Here is a 21,611-nt window from a genome sequence, read left to right on the forward strand (position 1 = left end):
AACACCACGTAGGGTTATAGTATAATTGTACGTCACGTATATGACAGTGAAGAACTAAGAAAAATCAGTCTGAAGATTACAAGAAGTATGAAACTTAAATTACAGATATAATTACTTTGAATTTGTGATATATATATATATATATATATATATATATATATATATATATATATATACATATATATACATAATATATATATATATATAATATATATATATATATATATATATATATATATATATATATATATATATATATATATATATATATAGTTGTTGAGACATAGGCGTTGCATCGTATTAGCGGTCAGTTTCGTATAAGTAGAACATAACCATCAGATACCATTGCCTAGTGGGCGAGTACATGAATAATTACAGGAAATAATCGCTGGACTGAGAATAACATGCGAATGAGTCTACTATTGAGAGTGAATTATACAGCTTTTATTTACTTGACCCCACACTATTGATCCAATCTATTTCCCCTCTTTTGATGAATGTGAATGATAACAATTTGATCCCTGAGATTCGTCCTGATATGTCAGTGAGCATCACACCTCGTCGTCATCGAAGTCACTGTCAATATCATCCAAATCTGCCTTGTTGTCGTTTTCAGGATCGATCAGATCGAGATAGACTTCCGAAGCTGAAAACGAGAAAAGCAGGGAAAAATAATGTATGGCGGTCAGAACGAAAAGGTGTACAATCTATTTTATTCTGAGGTATTAATGTACTTTGGTGTTTTTCAAGCCACGTGTTTTCTAGCATTCACACGGCTATCAGTGTTTAAGACGTTTGTCAAAAGACATTTATGAGGACAGGATACTTAATGCACGAGTACAGTAATATTAAAAGATTACGTCTCATTATAAGTCAACATCAACGTCCATCATACCATGTGACACAGCTGTCTTCCTTCAATTAATTTCGTTCAAATTTTAGTCGATGATGTTGCTTCACGGACATTTGAAGCGACATTTTGTCTCACTGTCACTTGTTTTCTGCTAAAATGTGTGACATCGCTCACCAGTGGTTGTTTGGGAAGACCCAGCATAACTTGAAAGCTCAGATCTAATGACGTCACTCCCAGTCAGAGAGAACGTGACAATAGAACCAATGCTTCTTGCGCCAACCGCGATGATGTTGCCCTGGCAGGCTAGCTGGATGATCGAGTTCTGAAATTCATGAAAAATAGACCAGTAATTAAAGCCCCACTAACTGTAACATTAGTGTAATTTTCATTTCTTTTGTTTAAAAAAAAACATGTCGAAATGGGTCGTAAGCATAGCCTCAGATAAAATGGTTTATGGGTATAATTTGAAAATTATTGACAACAACTTGAATTGTAGAGCGAACTAGCATTCTATTTGTAACCAATACCATGGCAGCACATTGTTAACAATGAGTTGTGTTCGCAGGGCTAATATTTTAAGCTGCGTTTCAACATACTTCAGGGAAAAGAAAATGTGTTTGTTTTTTTCAACAAAATAACGAAAATTGTATAAAATTACAGTTATTGTCCCTTTCAGAAAGGTCTTGGTTCCTCTGTGAATAATAATACTGTACTGTTAATATTACCGTTAAAATTTACAAGCATTAATATTGATCTCATCGAGATCATGTATGCCATAGTGTAGTGAACTCAAAAGGTATGGAAGAAGTTAAAGTAGGTTGATATTAAAAAAGTAATGATGCGTATATGAAGTCATAAACACGTCATTTTATAATTCACATTCTCCATACTGCACTTGAAGGTATCCTGTCATCTGTTCCACTTTAGCCACAGTTATCATGGCAAGAGAAAATTTAACCAATCACAGATTTTAAGCGGATGGCCGCTTTTTAAAAACAGCGCTCTCATATGGGCATTTTGAATACCAAGGAATGCCCATTTGACCATATATGGGCATATTTAGATGACAGGTGACTGTATAGCTTTAATCAACCTATATCACTATCAATTCTGATTCGCATTCTTGGGGCAGAGATGAACGAATACAAAAAAACAAAAACAAAAACAAACCTCCTCGACGGTAAACCCTGCTATTTTCTTTCCGGCAACGAGATCCCACAGAATGAATTCTCGCTCCTTGGCGGACAGCGACTGATAGGACACTAGGTGGCGCTCATCTTCGGTAAGCAAAAGGCGATCCACGTAGCGATTGCTATGGCCTGGTAACCTCAACAACTGTTCCCCTGGAGAGAGAGAAAGTAATCAATGGTGACTGTGTGTATCTCCTGGAAGGCCATGAACATGCTACCGAACCCTTCAACAATATTGGCTGGTTATCGTGTTCTCAAACGGCGCGCTATCGTTTCGAAAATTCTTTCCACAATATACTGCATTCAAGTGATTTAGGTAACCCAGTTTTCCCAATTTGTTAATATTCGTGCACTATTTTGCGCAATGTCGCGACCTAAGACCATTAAAAACAAAATATAAATTGAAAGACTTCCCGATCGACCTACTGTTTTTCCGATAAGTAAACGGTAACATGTTTTGTTGTTTATGATTTGTTTTGCCAAGGTACTTACCTTTACAATAAGTATATTTATTTTAAAAGAGTCTTTTTTAGATTAATTGAATGAGAAAATAGTGTTTAATTCACTTTTCATCTCTATCAGAAATAATCGACAAGAAAAGAAGGTACACTCGTCATTAACTATGAAAGTAAGTGTAAAATATGCAAGCCCCATCAATCAAAATTTTAGTTGTCAACATTCCAAATCATAGTTCATGTACCGATCTTGAGATGTAGTGACAACAGATAGACTGATTGACAGACAGACATTGATACGACAATTGCTATTAAATACTAAAAACGACCGTTTTGTTATGTGTGACTTTTATGGTTTTTAAACTTATGACTTCGTCTGTGTGAGTTCAGTGACATTGCGATCGTTCACACCAAATCGTCGTCGTCGTCGTCATCATCATCATCATCATCATCATCATCATCATCATCATCATCGTCGCCATCATTGTTATCATACCTTGAGGGAGACTCCATAGTAAGATATCAATACTCTTTTCGCAGTAGCTAACCAGAATCTTATCATCGCCCATTGCAACAACGCTGGTTACACTCCCCCCTCTGTCATGGAAGAGTCTGTGAGCCACTTTACCTGTAGACGTAAATTATATACCATTGTAACAAATTAAATGTATAATGACTATGAAGTCACGGTTCAGTCGGTATTAGATTTACAAAGCACCATTCTTTGAAAAATAATGATTAATAATATGCATTCAACTATATCAGCCGTTTAATCTGTTCACCCCTTCCGTCCCACTGCCCTGCAAACAGGTCCACACGTACGAAACGATGAGATTGGACTAGACCATGGTAATGAAGGGTGAAACGCGTGTGAGACAAACAGCCCGTCGCTATGAGGTGGTATCCCATGAACATTCATGATACACCCAACCTTCGTTCTCATTTGGATTTGACACATCTTAATTTGTTTCCTTTCATTTGGCCAAAGTAATTAAATTCTTTGTTTAGCGTCCACTCAAAATGGGAAAAGGTGCGCGTCTAAGCGGCTGAAAAACAAACACAAGAAAATTAACGCAATGTAATTTGATGGCAGAATATAAAAAAATGTATAAAAATTTTAGTTCAGAAAAGCTAAGCGGTTATGTCCTAAAATTTCCTATTCAAATACACTGTGTGTGTTTTTCATGAAAACCTTAAAAACCTAAGCGGGCGGGGACGCAAAACAAAGAATTTAAGTACTTTGGCCTTATTGAAGTTTTACAGTCAAGGTGTTCATCACTTTGCTTTACGAATGGCTTTGGAGAAATTCGCTCTTTACTTCCATCATAAGATTTTAAAAATAAGTCTAGCTTCCGAGAACCGCCCTTGGATAAATACAAAATCACCTTGCAAACATTAGTGACCTACCAGTGTCCAGATCCCACACCGCCAGATCACTGTTGACTTCTGGAGATTCTTTGTACTTGCAGCAGAAATACCTGCAATTTGCTGTGAACACTGAGTCGGCTACAGTCATCGATGCCTTGTCGGATTTCCCCGGAGCTGTCAGAGTGTGACGCAGAGAGCGTGACGGCACATCCCAGATGTACCAAGTGAGATGGTCACCTTCTAGCATGGACGCCACCGCTGATCCATGTCCATCCGGGTTGGACATGAAATACCACACGGGCGTGGAATTCCTACTTTCTTTGCCCGAATGTTTCAGCATGGCAACTGCTTCCCCAGTCTCAACGTCCAAGACCTTTAAATTCCTCCCTCCCCTTGTTATTGCCACGATCTCTTGCCGTTTATTAACAAGACATAGCCATTCCCCGCCAGTATGCCCTTTGAAGACACGGACCATCTTTCCCTCTGCATAGTTGATGACTTTGATTCTCTGACCAGCGATACCGACAGCCAATTTCTGATCCAATATGGTCCATCTAAGTCTCTCTGAGGACTCGACCACTATACGCGTCTTTGGTCTTGCATCCATGGTGTCCCAGACAGTCACGGAACATATGTCTCCAGAGCCCTGTTTACAATACGCAATCAAATCACGTTTGTTACCAGGGATCGTCCACAGATCCGCAAAATTTTCTTTCTCTGTTACTTCAAGATTGCTATCATCTTTACTGGTTGGTTTACCCGCCGATCGGTAGCTGTTCCAGTCCCTACGGACAAGTCTAGCCCTGGGTCGTCGCGGCTGGCGTCCCAGATTCGAATGAGGTTATCAATACCTATAGTAACGATTTTCTTGGCGTCAACGCTAGCTGTGTTGTAGATGGGAAATGGATGCTCAAGAATATTGGATCGCCTTTCGTTTTCCAGGTCCCACACACAAACACGTCCTTTATTCGGGAAGAGTATGTATTTGCAATCGGCTGTCAAATGGAACCGCGCACTCATGTCGTTCTTATTTCCTTCAATGAATTTTACAAATTGTAATGTTTTCAGATCATACAATTTTAACCCATTTTCTTTAATATTTGATACAATTATTCGACTATCTGTTATGGCAAGCGCTGTGACTGGTTGTATCTGAAACACGCCTCCTGGAGTTTTGGTTTTGGGATAGGGTTCTATAGTTCTTACGACAGGTGAATCCGTTGCCATGTCTACCACTTGCAAAAGATTCATTTTCCGTCCTATCATCTTGTTGAAGTAGGCCACCGTGTATCTTTTCGCTTGGACGAAACAAGTCCAGTGTTTCTCCTCAAGGAATTCATCGACAACTTCTTTGACGACCGAATCAGAGATCAAATCCAACGCCTTCAATCTACCAAGACATGGAACAAAGAGAATCTCGCCATTTTCGCCTCCGACGGCGAAAGATACCGATGCAGTTGACGACAGTCCATCTGGCCGAAACTGTGAAATCAGAGATGCATTTGAAGTTCGGTAGAGGAGGATGCGACCTTCACAGGACACGGCAAAGTTTTTGTCGCCATTACAGAATTTCAGTTCATTGACATCTTTGCCGACATTTTCCAAAGTCTTCAGTAGGTACCCACTTTCGACATCCCATAATTTTATAGAGTTGTCAGCTCCGCCTGAAAGGAAGTCGAAGAATATTTTGCTGTTGTGACTGTAAGGGTTTTATTATCATTATACATGGTTTTCTTACCTTGGATTTACTTATTGGGTTAGGAGTGTCACGTGCTTGTTTAATGATGTTACGTTTGGTCAGGCGTAGGTATTTTTGCATATTTGGTCGATCACGTGCTAGATGCGACAGGATTAGCACAACGTAAGCGGGCCTGCTTTTTCAAGCGAAACAAAAACGTCTCCAAGACTGAATAAAGGCCTAGTTAGTTAAAACGACGAACTTACACTCTTTACGCTCAATTCCACTTGGAAAAAAGCAAACAAACATGTGACAGCTTATTTTTATGATGGCATCGCAAACTTTATGTCATATATGCAAACGTAAACCTACTCTATTGTTCCTTTCATATGTCAATACATTATGCATACTAGAATAGACACTGACGTAAAATATCAAGATGAATCAATGTCTACCTGTGAGGGCGAGCTTTCCATCCCAGCTGATGTCCAGGCCAATCATATTGTCCTTGTGTCCGGCGACTGTCCGGAGCAGTGGCCCGCCCGGTGGTGTCAGGAACGGAAAGGAGGGAAGCAAGGAGGTGAACTTTGGACTTTGAGCTTGCGATACCAGTGATTTCAACATGTCATCCTGCGAAAGTTTGGAGCAGAAAAGACTGACTTTGAGACCAGATTTATTCTTTAAACTTCAAAACACGAGCCTGGCCACTTTTATCTGCGTTATTAATAGTATCATTCACACGCTCTTCGAATACACATAAATAAAATGACTTTGATTCGTACATTGAAATTATTTTTTTCCTTTGTCATAATAAAATGTATAACAGGAGAATGGTATTTACTTGAACTATCCTGGCCAATATCTGTCCAGAAAGTTGGTTGGGGTCGATTTCCAGTCCTTCCTGCGATAGTTGTAATAATTCTGCCACTGTGCTTACGTCATGGTCATCCGGGTATTGGGCGGCTGCAGCTCGAAAATCGTCAAAAACATGCCTGGAATATTTATGAATATGACATGTCATTCCCTTTCGAGATGTGTGTGAAAAATAGAAATAAATGCCAACGAATATCACGACTACTTACCTAAGAGAAGTCGCTTTGATTTTTGTATACAACCAATCCAGATTTAAGATAACGTGTTCTTTCAACAATGCCAACTTTTCACTCTCCATTAAATGGTATGGTAATTCGCTAAGTTTACGTAGGTTGAAAGAATTTTCACCGAAGACCAGGGGTTGGGACGCCACCAAGCGATCACTTTCACCTTTTACTCCGCTCTTTGTTGTATAGGGCTTCTTCTTTCCTGTAAAATCGAAATTAATTCACAATAAAATTGCAGCAGAATGAGACTCTGACATTTGTCTACATCATTTATCACAATTTTGACTCAAACTGTTCAGTAACATCTCTTTCGGATGTGTGAGAGTCTCTTCATCACCAACGTTGTAAATAAAGATGATTCCATCCTCAGGTTAGACATGTCTGTCTGTGCACTTCTTCAACACTTGGTTTCTGGTTTTCTGACATGCAAATTACCGGTCACCAATTACTCACCATCTGACCATATGCCGAGAAAGAAATCGCCAATATTTGAATGCAGCAGTCTTCTTGTTCTTTCATCAGCCATGTAACGATCTCGTGCCGCCTCTTTGAACTGTCGATGGTACCATGACGTCACGCGAGCGCCATCAGCTCCTCTTTCCACCAAATATGGGGACAGTTCCGCTCGAATTCTCACCCATAGCAACGGGGGAAGGCGACGAATTGGGGGCGTCCAGTACTGGTACACATCATTTAGGACATCGTCGTCCAGTGAGAGGATATCCTCCAACTCGTTCTCCGTTAAACCGTTCTTACCTGTCAGTTGACGCGTGGAGATGTAAAAATAGCGTTACCTGTGGAAGGTGTATGTGTTTGAAACATCAAGCGTGTTTCTGAATGGATGGTGATGGTAATAGGTATAATCTGAGCATATAGTCTATATAGAACGAATTATTGTGAGGTTGTTGCAAGTATGACCAAACAGAGAACATAATGTAATATTATCCTTTGTATCTAAAGTTACTAGTTCGAATGGTCTGTTACTTTCTAAACATTTTGTTCAATGAAAGTCTTAAGTTCCCTCTCAAAGACCAAAACGTCGACATGCCATAATATTTACCAGCTGTGAGGTAGCCAAGGGCACGACTGACAAGCATTTTCCCATAAAGCATTTCGACTCTCTGAAACAAAGCTGTGATGGCGTCCCGGACGTTACTCTCCAGGAGCGTTTCTTCTGGTTCGCTGAAGGAATGCCAACGACACGCCTCATCAAACGATATTTTCAGAAAGAGCGGCAAGGGGCAATTCTGACAGGCTGTCACAATGCTCTGCATCTGAGCTGTCGTCAGCCGTCTGTTTTGTAGATCAAGCCACTTGTGCAGGATGTTTGACGCGTCGCTTTCTTCTAGCGCTGGTACGTCAATGAAATTATGGTGTGATAGAATAGTCTGGTGAGAAAGATAAGATGGCGGTTGTGAAGTAAAAAAAACACGGACAAATAAATAATCCTCGGAGGTGCAGACGGCGCAATGGGATTCATTTTACTGAGTTGTATATTTGAAAAGGGCATTGGCAGAACTTTAGAGAAAAAAATGCACTTTTGACAGTTCTTTCTTGCGATCAATATAATTAATATGTAACGTTATCCCTATGACTGGAGCGTGGTCTTTCTACTAACGCTACCCTTAAAGGAGAAACAATCGTGAGTAAATAACAGATGTCGTTGCTGGTCCTTTTCAATATTTCAAAAGCATCCGTTTTTGAACATTAAATATATTCCATGGCCTTACCTTCAAGATCGGATAGCATTCGTATTGTTTGTCGGGTAGTGTTGAAGCTACCAATTTTACATGGTCTGGCAGGTCAAGTGGTAACCAAGACAACTGGTGTGCGTCCCCTTCGTCATCTAGTTGATCAAGCGAGTCCAAAAGAAGAACTAGGGGGCGCTCTTTAGAAGCTTTACCTAATCTCTCTGGTAAAATTCTCGTAAGCATTTTCAGTGCCTGCTCGACAGAAGAAAATGTCGATTTTTCAGAATATAATTAAATAGTTTACAATCAAACCAGATCCAGCGCAGTATACCATGAGATTTTGACCAGTTCACGACATATTTGCACTTGTGATGGAAAGTGCACAGTGAACTGGACAAAAACCAAGTGGTATACCCTTTGCTGAGGTGGTTTATTACTATTATATCAGAACAGTATATCGAAATTCTGGTGTGAAACGACAAACATGAATTTCCCTCTTGCTGAGAGCTTGCGCATGTTCCAACCGTGCTATATTGTGAATACAGCAAGACTATTTTCACATCTCGACCAATCAGATCGCAGTATTTGAGCCAACAATATAATGGTACGATATGATAATTGTCAGTTCACACCATATTATCTCTGTCTCTTCTTCATTTCTTCCAGAACAATCGCAGTCGACACCCTTATCATTACAATTATCACAGTCATTATCATCATTATACACAGCTTAACTCTTACAACTACCACATTAATTATCACTATCATCATTATTATCATCACCACCAACCCAAACACTATGTCTACTCTCATTGCCACTAAGTCACGTGATATTAACTCACGTCGGGTGTTGGCTCGTCATCACCATAGGCTTTGCTGATTTGTCTGCAAATGCTGAACAGAAGACGTCGTACATTGCAACTATCAGGAGTCGTGCCCAGAAACCGCAAGATCACCACTGTATCCTTGGAGATCACCTTTCTCACCATCTTTGCTGCCATGGCAACAACTGATGTTTTGCCACAGCCAGAAACTCCATGCAGAATGAGAGGGGATTTCGCATCGCTGTTTAGGTAACGTTCGATTTCCTGAAATAAAATTTTCAAAGTCATGATGACGAGGTACTTCTTGATCATCAATTTCTCAATAGCGCGAACTGTAATTTTTATTCGCAGTAAATCGTGACTAAGTAGGAACGAGTGGGGCATTGCGAAAGGCAGCCATCGTGACGTCAATACTTACTCTGAGTGTGTTCTGACGTCCTTGAAACATTTCACATTTATTTTGACAAAACGTCACATGCTGAGAAACTTCTTCGTAGAGTGGATCGGTGATGTCGCTCTTTGCACGTTCAGCAATGCCGTCCAGCACTCCCGCTTTGATATGGTTTTCAAAATCTTCGCATAAGTTTTCTATGTACTTTCTGTGTTCAACAACGTTCATCGGGTCAATGCCTGAAAGAATGATGGAAATAGTGTACCTTTAATCCCGCTAAGAGGAAAAGAAAATCAAAGAAAAAGACATGGTTTCCAACGCTTACCACTAGTATACGCCAAAAGATTAAAGACTACCCTCATGACAAGTATAAATCTCGATCAAACTTCAACCACAGTGCCCGCCCTTCAGCTAATAGGTAAGGACGACCATCACTGAGGGCGCGCTGCGAGAAGTTCATGTTTTCTCGATGGGGTTGGTCATTGTCAAGCAGATACCGAAACACTGAATAAATTAAAATCATAATGAGTGCAGCCTTCAAGTGCCTCAAAGTCTAACAATTCCTAATGGCATTAAAGCACTGATCATCAATTCTTAATTCTCTTAATGGAACGATTACACGAGACACAATTCATGAGAACGTTGTTTGTTTCTTAGTTTTTGCACACAGACTACAGACTCACCAGAGTTCGAATTACCTTTTTCTGTCCAGTTGACATCGTAAGTAAAGACGCTTTTGCGCGGGATTTTAACGAGAATCTTGTCTTTCTTCAACGTCTCTAAAAGTTCCCCCGCGTCGTCGTCTGAATCGTCGCCTTCCACAAATCTGGCCAATAGTTGCTCGTCGTTTTGCTGCTGGTCCACATTCTTCAAGACACGGTGAAACCAGACACACGACTTGTCAGGGTTCCCGGTTTCCATGATTCCCTTTACTACCTCATGTTCTGTGACTACAACAGCCATACCAGATTAATACTTCATAAGTCGTTATTTTTTATTTCTCTCAGGGGTAAAATTGACATTTTATAGTTTTACTGGCAAATGTAGTGTCAGTATTTTCTATTACAAAGCCAGCACTAATGCATGGCACTGATGTTGCATTCTCTTTGTGTGGAAATGTTATTAAAAACAGTACGAGGAATTATGTTGCATGCTTCCTTAACTTAAGGCAAAACGCACCTCTAAACTTGAAGGTGTAAACTTTGTTTCAAATGTCAGGAACAAAAATCACGGGTAACGTACGGTGCAGACGTTGGTATTCACAAAAACTGCCTAGCATTTACTCATATTTGAATTTCAAAATGACCACTAGTCACTATGTTAATTCTATCGTGAAAAATATTTTGAGTTCGAAGATCACAAATGTTTACTTTTTACAGGCTTTAAATGAGTCGGCACACATAAAACAAAAGAAAGCCGGCAAAGTATAGTAAAGAGCTATGAGAGTCGGAACATCTGCCCCCGACACGACACCTTTTTACTGATCTGGCCTTTATTTAGCGTCTACTCAAAACTTTGAAAGGTACGCGAGTAAGCGATTTTTACACAATCAACTGTTATTTTTTGATTGTTTGTTTCAATGTAATGTGAGTATCCATCCAAGAATCAAGGCGGAAGCTCCTTTTTAACGTACAATTCTGCAAGCATGCATTGCATGGATATTTCATGAAAAACGAAACCACTAAAAATTCAGTGCTGACTCGTAAGTTTTTCACAAGTATTGATAAGAGATATCAATTTTTATCAGCATCATTTGATGTCACGGTATGATCTGATCCACTTGAACTTTGTGTATTCGCTGGCAATTATTTAGATATGTTCACCTAATAAGGAAAGTGGTGTTATTTCACCTGATTATCACTAATTGTTAGCCTTGCAGGTTGATTTTTTTTCTTTAAATGGTAAGACTGCATAAAGCATAAGTGTGTCTGCACATATATTTTGTTACGGTTTAATTATCGTCTTTCGAAGTACGCTGATAAAGTAATTATTGAATAATCGAATATAACGATATTACATTCTGCATACTTAGGCCGACCACAAATATGCAATTATAAAGATGCTAAAGATACTTTTGGTAATGTTGGGTAAATTCATCCAACCCCCACCCTATTGTCTGTTTGCAGTCTGGTGAGTGTATTGCTTCGGACCATGGCTAATGGCAATAAGTCTGCAATTATGTTATCGTAAATCTGGTATTGATACGTGCACTCGATTTGATGTTTTCCTCGCTTGTGATTTGTCAATATCAAATTACCCGACAGATGACGGTAACTGGAACTTTCCCAATGAAAACGTTAATGATAGAAATTTAAAATGTGACAAAGAGAGTTTTGTGAGAATTATGCAATGAAATCAAATGAATGTCATTTTATAAGCGAAGCAAAAACATCTCCTGAACTCACTCAAGCCAATGAGGAGTCGACCACGGTATTTTACATGTAATTGGGATCTTTGGTAAAACTCTATACACTCCAGTGGCGCTAACACTTAAAGTATATTTCCATTATACTGTTTTCTTTACAGTGCAGGAAAATAAAGTTTTCAAATGTAAAAAAATATAGTTTCTTGTCTAGTGTTCAGCCTTATGATACACTCTGTCTGTATGTAATCTTGTTGATACACTCTGTCTGTATGTAATCTCCCGAATTTTGGAGACTTGGTCAATAAAATTTATTGTCAATGGTAAAGCCCCAATGCTGATAACTTTCGATGGTTTTTCATTATTTTTATTTTATAAATCAATTGCAACTTCTTATTCTACTTACCAAAGAATGTTGAAACACCCACTATTTAGCTGTCAACTTTGCGTCTATATGTGTAAAATGCATGAATATTGTTTACATTTGAATTCTAGTCCAGACCAGAAGTCAGTTTTCAACAATAACAATGCACTTTACAACCATAGGAGCTGAGTTGACAAGCTGGATACTGTGTATATCAACATTCTTTGGGGAGAAGAACAAGGAATTATGGTTCACATTCAAAATAAAAATTGTGCAATTATCATCAAAAGTTAGCAGCGCTGGGGCTTTAAGACAAGCATCACATAGTGTGATCGCAGGAAAATACATTTCATCTCAGCACACGTTTTAGAGGAGACAAACTTTAATAAAATATTCACGGAAAAAAATAATGGAAATCTAATCAAAACTTTCTGCTATTGTCTCTGTGACTTGATTGTTCATGGTAGCAGGTAGGTTTCTGGTAAGACAGAGGACAAGTGTTGTAAAAACCATAGAAATTTGGTCACGTGCATTCAATGGCCAACATTCATCGATTTTAACTCTGGGGAGTGATGTACAAGGGAAAGTCGAACTTTGTTGTGATACTTGATGTCATAGGAATGATGTATGCGAATTTTCGGTGATCGAGAAGCTATGATATGACTTACCCGAGTATTTATACTTGTTTGCTCTTGAATCTCCCTTGAATATTTTCTCTGACGCCTGGCTTAGAAATTTTCTTATTCTATCAGACACTGACCACCACGACGCCTTAGCCTGTCGCTTCACTTCCTCGTCTGTTGACTTGTAATCTGGCAGTATTGTGGAAATTCTCTGCAACACGTACATGGCAGGTATTTCATTCTCGTCTTTCTTATACCAGCTGCAAGAAAAGTCATTCGTTTTGGTTTATACTACGCACTACTTGCAGAGGAATTGCAGGTTTTTAATATCTGAAAACGTGTTTTTGTGATATTTTTATGATAATCTGTTCACTTTAATGTGACATCTCGTGGCTACCAAACAGAGGGCAATCGCAACATCTGTTGATGTTGGCCACTGATGAGATGATGACCGATGACAAATATTTTTGTCCAAGTCAAAATCGGGTCACGCACACACGCACACTCGCTCGAGAATTGGATCGTAAATTTTGAAATGTCAGCTTTTATAGATGATATATAGTCATTCGTAGAAGCGTGGACCACACGCATCGTGCGATCATATGTAATCCGAGCGAACAGACGTCGCCAAAATCGTGCTGCCGTGAAACGTCATTATGTTATTTAATTGGCAGCTAAGGAAAACGGCCAATTTAACATCAAGGGGTGTTCAGAAAGTGGAACTCCTTGCACCTGATGTACTCTGGCGTTCCAACTCATTGAAACAGCACTTTCATGTTTCGACAATACTATCATCACAAATGTGCCCTATAGGGGTGGGGGTCAGTGGCCACCCTGAGGTCTTGGATACATATGGTCTGTTTTGATGATTCTCAGTTTGCAGAAAAGGGATGGTTGACTAGGATTTCCGCGGAAATTGCAGTTGATGAAATTATTGCAAAATCATGTTTCCTTCAGTGCAAAAATAACTTTCACCGCGTGTTCTCGGTCACGCATGTCATGCTATTTCTCATCAGACCGTTGGGCGTTTTCATCGGATAACAAACGACGAACCGTGTCCCGTACCTGATACGTACCGCTGTCTGGGTATTGTCCGAGGACAAAATCACTGATTAACTGGTCACCTACTCATTCCATCTATTTGAAAATAATCGTTAGATAAATCGCTCGATCTACGTTTCCTTTGCTATTTGTATGATTTAAACGATCTTGCTCGGTATGAACGACTAAGTTTCTTGATGATCTGTTTCATGTACAGGAATTACGCCCGTTTGGTTAGGGAGTGGTGTCCGAAGTTTAATCAGATCATGCACACAGAGCAAGATAAATCTCCTTTTTTCTGGCAGATGTCCTGCTAGGGTATCCATCAATCGAGAATCTTGTTCCCCTAACTTCTTTATCTCTTGTCTCCAATGGAAGTGGATTTTGACATTGGCATGCAAAGTTCGATGTTTTTTTGAGAAAATTTATAACCATACTACACGATAGTTAAAAGATGACATTCAAAAACACATTCAAAAATCAGCATATTCTGATTTTATTTTCAATATTTTTGTTTCTAATGTCAACTACAGTTTCTTGTTCTACTCCCAAAAGCATGTTGAAATACTCAGTATTCAGCTTGTCAACTGAGCCTGTACATTGTGCTAACTGTATTGTACGTGTTGACAAGTGAATTCTGGTCAAGACTAAATACAAATGTTAATAATAAAATTACACTTTACGTGTAGTGACACTAAATAGTAGGTTTTTCAACATGCTTTGGTGAGCAGAACAACGCGAAGAACTTGAAAATTGCCATACAAAACAAAAATAATGGAAACAACCATCAAGGTCACAAACACTGGCCCTTAGACTGAAGCCACTTCTCCTTCGTTTGGAATGTTGGTATAACTGCTGTCGAACCTTTGAAATCTTTTTCCTACCCATATGCGTTTTGAATTAAAATGCATCTATGCGTGCAAGCAGGCGTTAGTTGAACTCTTTGTGGAACTCTGAAGTCATTGCTTGAATCTTTCTAGCAGACAGCATGTCTGTCGATCGACTGGCACGCAGAAATGCCACTTTTGAAAGTACGCGAATGATATATCTATAAACATTTCTCGCATTTTGTATGGTCCGACGTGTAGAATTTCGCGGAATTTAACTGTCTGTCTCAACTGCTTCTTTGGACAGTGTTCAGGTCAGTCATTCTTCAAGTACTTTTGTTGATATAGTTTACAGCTTGCAATCAGCGCTTTAGAAAGTACCTTTGCCCTGATTTAGATTGATGGCCTGACCAAAACACTGTGCAATAAATAAATACGTATGCGATCACAGCTTCTGTGGAGCAGTGATGTAAGTTCGCAGACCTCCACACGTGAAAGGCGTGGAGTGATCCTCCTTACCTTTGAAGAAGAGTTTTTTCTTCGTCCACCACAATGTCAGAAACCATGGATTCAAATTCATCGGCTTCTATCTTCCGAGGAAGAAGTCTCGTCCCGTAGCGTTGGCTCAAAAAGGTCTGTCAGGGTTTGAAAAGGGCAAAAAGAGAGTTATAGGACACGCAAAGCAGAGTACTCGATAGGCAAACAACATCTGTCTCCTAAACGTTATAAAAACAACCTGTGCCGATTTCTAAGGTTTCTACGGTATGAAAATACGAACATCTCAATTTCATACCACACATTTGACCAACCATTGTTTTAAGAACTGTCTTTGAATTGGAAAATTTCGACTGTGTAGACTAAGCTGCGCGGGTAGATCAAAAATGTTAATACGTTAGTTAATGTTGTGTAGTTCTCACTGATCAATATGTTAGAGTTAAAACTTCGTTACTTAAAGAGATAGACCGCTCAGGCTTCATGTTAGATTTGCCCGCTAAATTGATAATTCGTTGCTAACCATAGTGTTGTACGTCGTGTTAACTTTATTGTAAGTGTTGACAAGTGAATTCTGGTCAAGATAAATACATTTTACAAATAAAAGAACATTTTACATATAGGGACATTAAATAGTAGGTTTTTCAACATGCTTTGGCGAGCAGAACAACTCCAACAACTTGAAAATTGCCATACAAAACAAAAATAATGGAAACAGCCATCAAGGTCACAGACACTGGCCCTTTTGTTACACAATCATCATGTTGAAAATGCATGACTGGATGTACATAGCCAGGGTTTTTGCTGGCATTACAGGGTTTATGACTGGATGTACATAGCCAGGGTTTTTGCTGGCATTACAGGGTTTTTGCTGGCAATACAGGCAAATTTACATTCATGATTGCACAAAATCTCTACACTTCACACGTAAAAAGTCATTCTACCGTCTCACCACAAAGTTTGGTCCACTAGATAACTTTTGACATGCTTCAATTTCACGGAGGCACAGTTCCGTGCCCATGTGATCGTCTGTAGCCTCGTCCCGGATTCCCCATCTCATGTCGACCACCTGAAATTCATAACCTCGTTCCTGACAAAACTTTTTCAGTCTTGGGTAGACACGTTCCATTAGAGCATTTCTTTCGTGGACAGTATCTGTAAAGAGAGTAAAAGAAAGAAAATTAAGTTGAGGATTTTGCAGCATATAATTACGGAACAATCGTAACACTCCCTCCCTCCCTCCCTCCCTCCCTCCCCTCCCTCCCTCCTCCTCTCTCTCTCTCTCTCTCTCTCTCTCTCTCTCTCTCTCTCTCTCTCTCTCTCTCTCTCTCTCTCTCTCCGATGTACACTACAATTCCTTACCTGTAAATGTTGAGCTTGTAAATATTCTGACAACTCTGGCGTTGGATGGACATTCAATCTCCAACTCACCCTGGAGAATGGCAGTAATGTGTTGTTCAACTTCTTCAAGACTACGATAGCCACGGTGTGCAGGTTTTCTTCCGTCGCTTCGTCTATCGGGTTTTCTCCTGTTTTCAAACATTTCAAGCAAATCAAATTGCATATTGCAAATGTTACAATCATGCACGTATGTTGGAATGGCCGTAGAAGGCCCCTTTTATTAGTTTGTACATTATTGACTACTAGTATACTGTCAGTCCATCAATAGGTAAAATGATAGATAGATAGAAAAATACATCGATAGCTCGATAGATCATACATACATACATACATACATACATACATACATACATACATACATACATACATACATACATACATACATACATACATACATACAGACAGACAGACAGACAGACAGACAGACAGACAGACAGAAAGATTGACATACATACATACTTTACGTACATACACAAATGATAAGAGTTATATTCTACATGGGCAGCCGACAAGCCAATTTTCTAAATTGTAAGCTCAATCTCTCCCATTATTTTTAGAATGTTTCAAATTGCCTCCTTGGGAATATAATGAAATTTACTCGTCCGCTAATGAGGAAAAATTACAGGTCCTCATGTAAGTTCCCCGCCCGGTGATATGCTAAAGTTGCTCGCCTGGCCTGCTACCAAGAGCTGGAGATTGCTTACGGATACAATGTTGGCTATCCCTGACTTTCATGTTGTGACCTGTGCATTACGTTTGACCTTGGCACGCATCAAGGGTAGCTTGTGATCTTGGCTCTTTGCTTCATGTTTACTCTGGTACTGTTTCACGTCATTTACAAGAGCACTGGAATCTTTGTTTGATATAAACATGCAGAGCGATAAAATGAGTGTCAGTTATAGGTGGACATGTTTTCGTGGGCTTGGTTACAATGGCACTGATACTGTACTGCCTCGTGCGCCCCAGGACGGTTTAATCACTACTGATGGCAATACAACAATCACAGAGCGAGCTCGAGGATAACAGAATCAGCGAGACGTCATGAACCAGTTGATATCGTGGAGGGGTGGGGGAACAAGGCATTTTTGAAAGTCACGTGAAATGGTTGTAATCTGTAGCAGGGAGAGGCAAACGGTTTAGCCTATACGGCCTGTAGGAAATGCTGCGATGAAATCATGTAGTGATGAAGTATTGTATGGCTTTCCGCGGTCACTGTTGCTAAGTTAAAGAAACGTTGGAATTCGCGGGAAAGTATCTTTAACAATTTTCTTTCATTTTTGTGTAAGTTATTAATAAGGGTGTACGGTCCGAAACTGCGGTGTTCATGAAAAGATAACTGAAGTTGTCAGTGTCTACTTTACTTAAGTAATGCGTTTGCAACCGTGATAAGTATTTATGAATGCAAAAAGACAGCCTCGGTGTATGCGCAGTTTCGGACAGGTGATCCCGAGATGGACATATCCTAATAAGGAAAGATAATTTTGCAACAACTGGAATAAGCTAAGTACGAGATGTAATCTAAGTAAACTAACTGTGGAATAGAAAAAAAAAACTGGACCAGACTTCAAAAAACTATTCAAGTTGGTATACGATGCTGGTTAAATCAAATTCGACAAAAAACTAAAAGTTTGTCTTACTTCTACAAAACGAGCCACACCCTGAAAGTATGTTCCTCATAGAATACCGCTATATATCTCTACCCTGGTATCAAATGATACAGCGTGAATACGTTAGGTTAAGTTGTACACTTCATGACCGACGGAAACGTTTTCAGTTTCGCCCAGTCCTCTATGAAATCCTCTGGTGCTATTTCCCGGGCTATTTCATGGACATTGTGCCTATGCCAGAATGCTTATCAACATGAACGTTTATTACATACAACGCTGCGCTGCAGGAATACATGTGTTGTTGCATTGTGCCTTTTTTCTGTAGTTTATTATAGAAAATGGAGAACAGTTACTTTTCCCTGACCAATAGATTTTGCAAAAGGGGCCTATGCAGATAGCAAAGGTGATCAATGATCTTCAAATTATGCATGGATCGTGTGGAGTTCTGATCAGTCGATAAGACAACACAAGGGCCATTATTTTCGGCTACTAATACAGATGTAGTATTCACCGTACAGGATTGTGGTACCCTTTAATTCATGTGAGATGCTCAACGTGTAGGATATTGCGTTGCAACAGTCCTGTCCAATAAAAGACAGTTTAACAGTTGTCAGCAATCCAATGACGGTCAATAAGATCACGTCACCGTCGGGGGAGGGGGGCTTGATTAATTTTGCTCTTGCAAGGTTTAGTGTTATTCGTACATACCGTCGATAGCCTCACATATCACATATGAAGAAGATGTGATTGATTACAGGTGCCTGCACTAACCACGGTGGACTCGCTATGTAGATAACGGTCACACCAGACCATAAGGTCTAGCAGACAGTACCCCACTATAATCACAGTCGCTCGAGAGTTATTCAGCTCTGGGACTAGTCGCCCCATAGACGAGTACAGAAGCGAGAAATACCTCAAGTCTGGAAACAGAATGGCTAAAAAAACCACGCCATGTCACATTCCGTGTCCGATTTCACTGTGAAAATTAGCAAGTTCAACTATCATGCAACCGTCGATCGTTCCCTACCATCTAAAAATTCATACCTGATACTTTATCTGATTCAAAAACGCTCGTTTCGTGTGATTTTCGGCCGAATTCGACGGACAACTCGCCAAAACCTGGGGGTGAGCAACATTCCGGTCACCTCTTGGGTACCTCCACTTTACTGACGTTGGCGCAGCCTACCCATGAGGGATGACTGGAATGTTGCTCACGCTTATGTTTTGGCCAGATGTCTCTTGAACTCGGCCGAAAATCACAGGAAATGAGCATTTTGTAAGCAGATGAAGTATCAGGTATGAATTTTCGTGTGATTTTCGGCCGAGTTCAGAAGACACATCGCCAAAACATAAGGCATGAACAACCTTCCAGTCACCCCTCATGGGTACGCGGCGCTAACGTCAGTAAAGTGGAGGTGCCCAACGTCCACTGTGAGGTGCCGGAATGTTGCTCACGCTTATGTTTTAGCGACGTGTCCGTCGATTTCGGCCGAAAATCACACGAAACGAGCGTTTGTGAAGCAAATGAAGTACCAGGTATGAATTTTGAGAATGATAGGGAACGGTCGACGGTTACATGATAGATGAACTTGCTACTTTTCACGGTAAAATCGAACATCGAAGTTGACATGGTGGCAAAATCCCTATACGAAATAGCCATTCTGTTTCCAGACTTGAGGTATTTCTCGCTTCTGTATACTCGTCTATGGGGCGACTAGTCCCAGAGCTGAATAACTCTCGAGCGACTGTGCTATAATCATGGGATAACATTGATCACACGTCTATACGAGGCGTCAATTACAGCCCGAGACTGCACCGTGCACGAAGAAAACATGGCCGACCATTTCACTCACGGCTCACCTTTGCAGTTCGCGGTCGTTCGTGGCTGCCGTCTGCCCATTTTTTGCGTTGCCGGCTCCTTTACTTGGACCACACCCCATCTTCAGGATAAGTGGTGAATCTAACAGGAATCAAGCAGCAATGGTCTCTCTATGGAGCCAATACAGAGCAACATGTCGTCATACAATAACGCAGCACAATATGGCTTCACCTCGCTGTCATGTCATTGTATACCTTAACAACAATTTACATAACAGTAGGTGACCTCTAACCTGTCCAGTAAACAAAGCTGCCAATTAGATCACAGAACTGATAGATTGCCATTGCTATTTAATTTTTTCCTCCTATTTTCTGGAACTTTGGAAAGGTTTCACATTCAAGGAGCTCTTTAAATATGACAAGGAACATTACGTCATCCTGAATATTGGCTACAAAACGACTTAGGCCTATCCGTAATGTGCTCGAACGTTGTTGCAAACGTCAGAGTTACATAATACGAACGGCCTCCGTTTCAATATAAATGGTATCTCAAATCTATAAACTCGATTAGCATAGCCCTTCTAAGACATCTTCGATAATCAGTTATTGTATTGCCTATCGCAAATCGAAACAACGCATGACTGGTAGGGCTTCAGATTCTCTTCATGAAATGAGCAACAAGACTGTCAGTTTGAGCACAGTCCCTCAGTCAGTTATGATCATGGTGTATAATAGAGGGCCGGGACCGTGGTTTGAGTTGATAATTTAAAACAAAAATGGGGAAACACTTTATTTGAATGCAGTGTGTTGTTTGTTTTAATGTTATTCTCTGATTACTTCACTACTATTGTTAAATAAGTTACTTGAAAAATCTAACAGGTTCCCAATTTTGTGATAACTCCACGTTATAGCGGCGTAATAATCTCTTTCATAAGCTTACCTTAAACTCAACACATTATTGTTTGTCAGATATTAGGAATCTCCATTTAGAATAAAACATCCTATCGTTTCAAAACAAACAATGTATTATTTCATCAGCATAAACTTTCAATTTTATACAGTGAAAGTATAAGACACTAAAGCAATGTCTGCATACTACGCATCCGTCTCGGCATTGCATCACATCGCAGAGAATTCCTTTCACATCACGCTTTTGTCCTGACTAGCAGAACTTGAACTATCGGTGTCTATTGCTGTTGCATCGCTTCTTATTGTCAGTCACGTTACATCAAAGATCGCATCATCACTGATCAGATTCAGTTATCCTTAAACATTTTTCAGGGAAACATCACAGCTGTTTCTGATCAAACATGTTGCGGTGCGATGGCAGTGCACAGGCTAATTAAACATTATTTGTGTTGATTTTTCCAGTTATGATCAAAAATCAATTATTTATACTGATAAATTATTAATATGAATGTTAAAGAATAAATAAATCTTGCTTTTTTACGAACAATGTCGTCTATTTTGTGTAAATACCTTCTGGAAACCCCATTGTTGTTATAATTATGATTATTAATAAGTTA

General features: G+C 39.8%; 2 protein-coding genes across 2 annotated transcripts; both read right to left on the bottom strand.

The window, feature by feature from the left end:
* Window positions 1-422: 422 nt before the first annotated feature.
* LOC139132046 (NACHT domain- and WD repeat-containing protein 1-like) lies at window positions 423-20,332 on the bottom strand. The gene is made up of 19 exons (XM_070698434.1): window positions 20,128-20,332; window positions 16,622-16,788; window positions 16,212-16,414; window positions 15,287-15,402; window positions 12,945-13,159; window positions 10,234-10,500; window positions 9,578-9,789; window positions 9,178-9,423; window positions 8,375-8,587; window positions 7,705-8,032; window positions 7,098-7,400; window positions 6,627-6,846; window positions 6,386-6,536; window positions 6,000-6,174; window positions 3,906-5,530; window positions 2,995-3,126; window positions 2,024-2,196; window positions 1,028-1,175; window positions 423-646 (listed from the first exon to the last, which is right to left on the bottom strand). Exons 1-15 carry the CDS (start codon window positions 20,205-20,207, stop codon window positions 4,587-4,589), a joined length of 3,840 nt encoding a protein of 1,279 aa, XP_070554535.1. The 5' UTR covers window positions 20,208-20,332; the 3' UTR covers window positions 423-646; window positions 1,028-1,175; window positions 2,024-2,196; window positions 2,995-3,126; window positions 3,906-4,586.
* LOC139132312 (F-box/WD repeat-containing protein 7-like) lies at window positions 552-4,473 on the bottom strand. The gene is made up of 5 exons (XM_070698702.1): window positions 3,906-4,473; window positions 2,995-3,126; window positions 2,024-2,196; window positions 1,028-1,175; window positions 552-646 (listed from the first exon to the last, which is right to left on the bottom strand). The coding sequence occupies exons 1-5, from the start codon at window positions 4,471-4,473 to the stop codon at window positions 552-554; spliced, it is 1,116 nt and encodes a 371-aa protein (XP_070554803.1).
* Window positions 20,333-21,611: the final 1,279 nt, after the last annotated feature.

This window comes from Ptychodera flava, chromosome 4 (genome assembly GCF_041260155.1).
Source record: "Ptychodera flava strain L36383 chromosome 4, AS_Pfla_20210202, whole genome shotgun sequence".
Classification (NCBI taxonomy): Eukaryota; Metazoa; Hemichordata; class Enteropneusta; family Ptychoderidae; genus Ptychodera; species Ptychodera flava.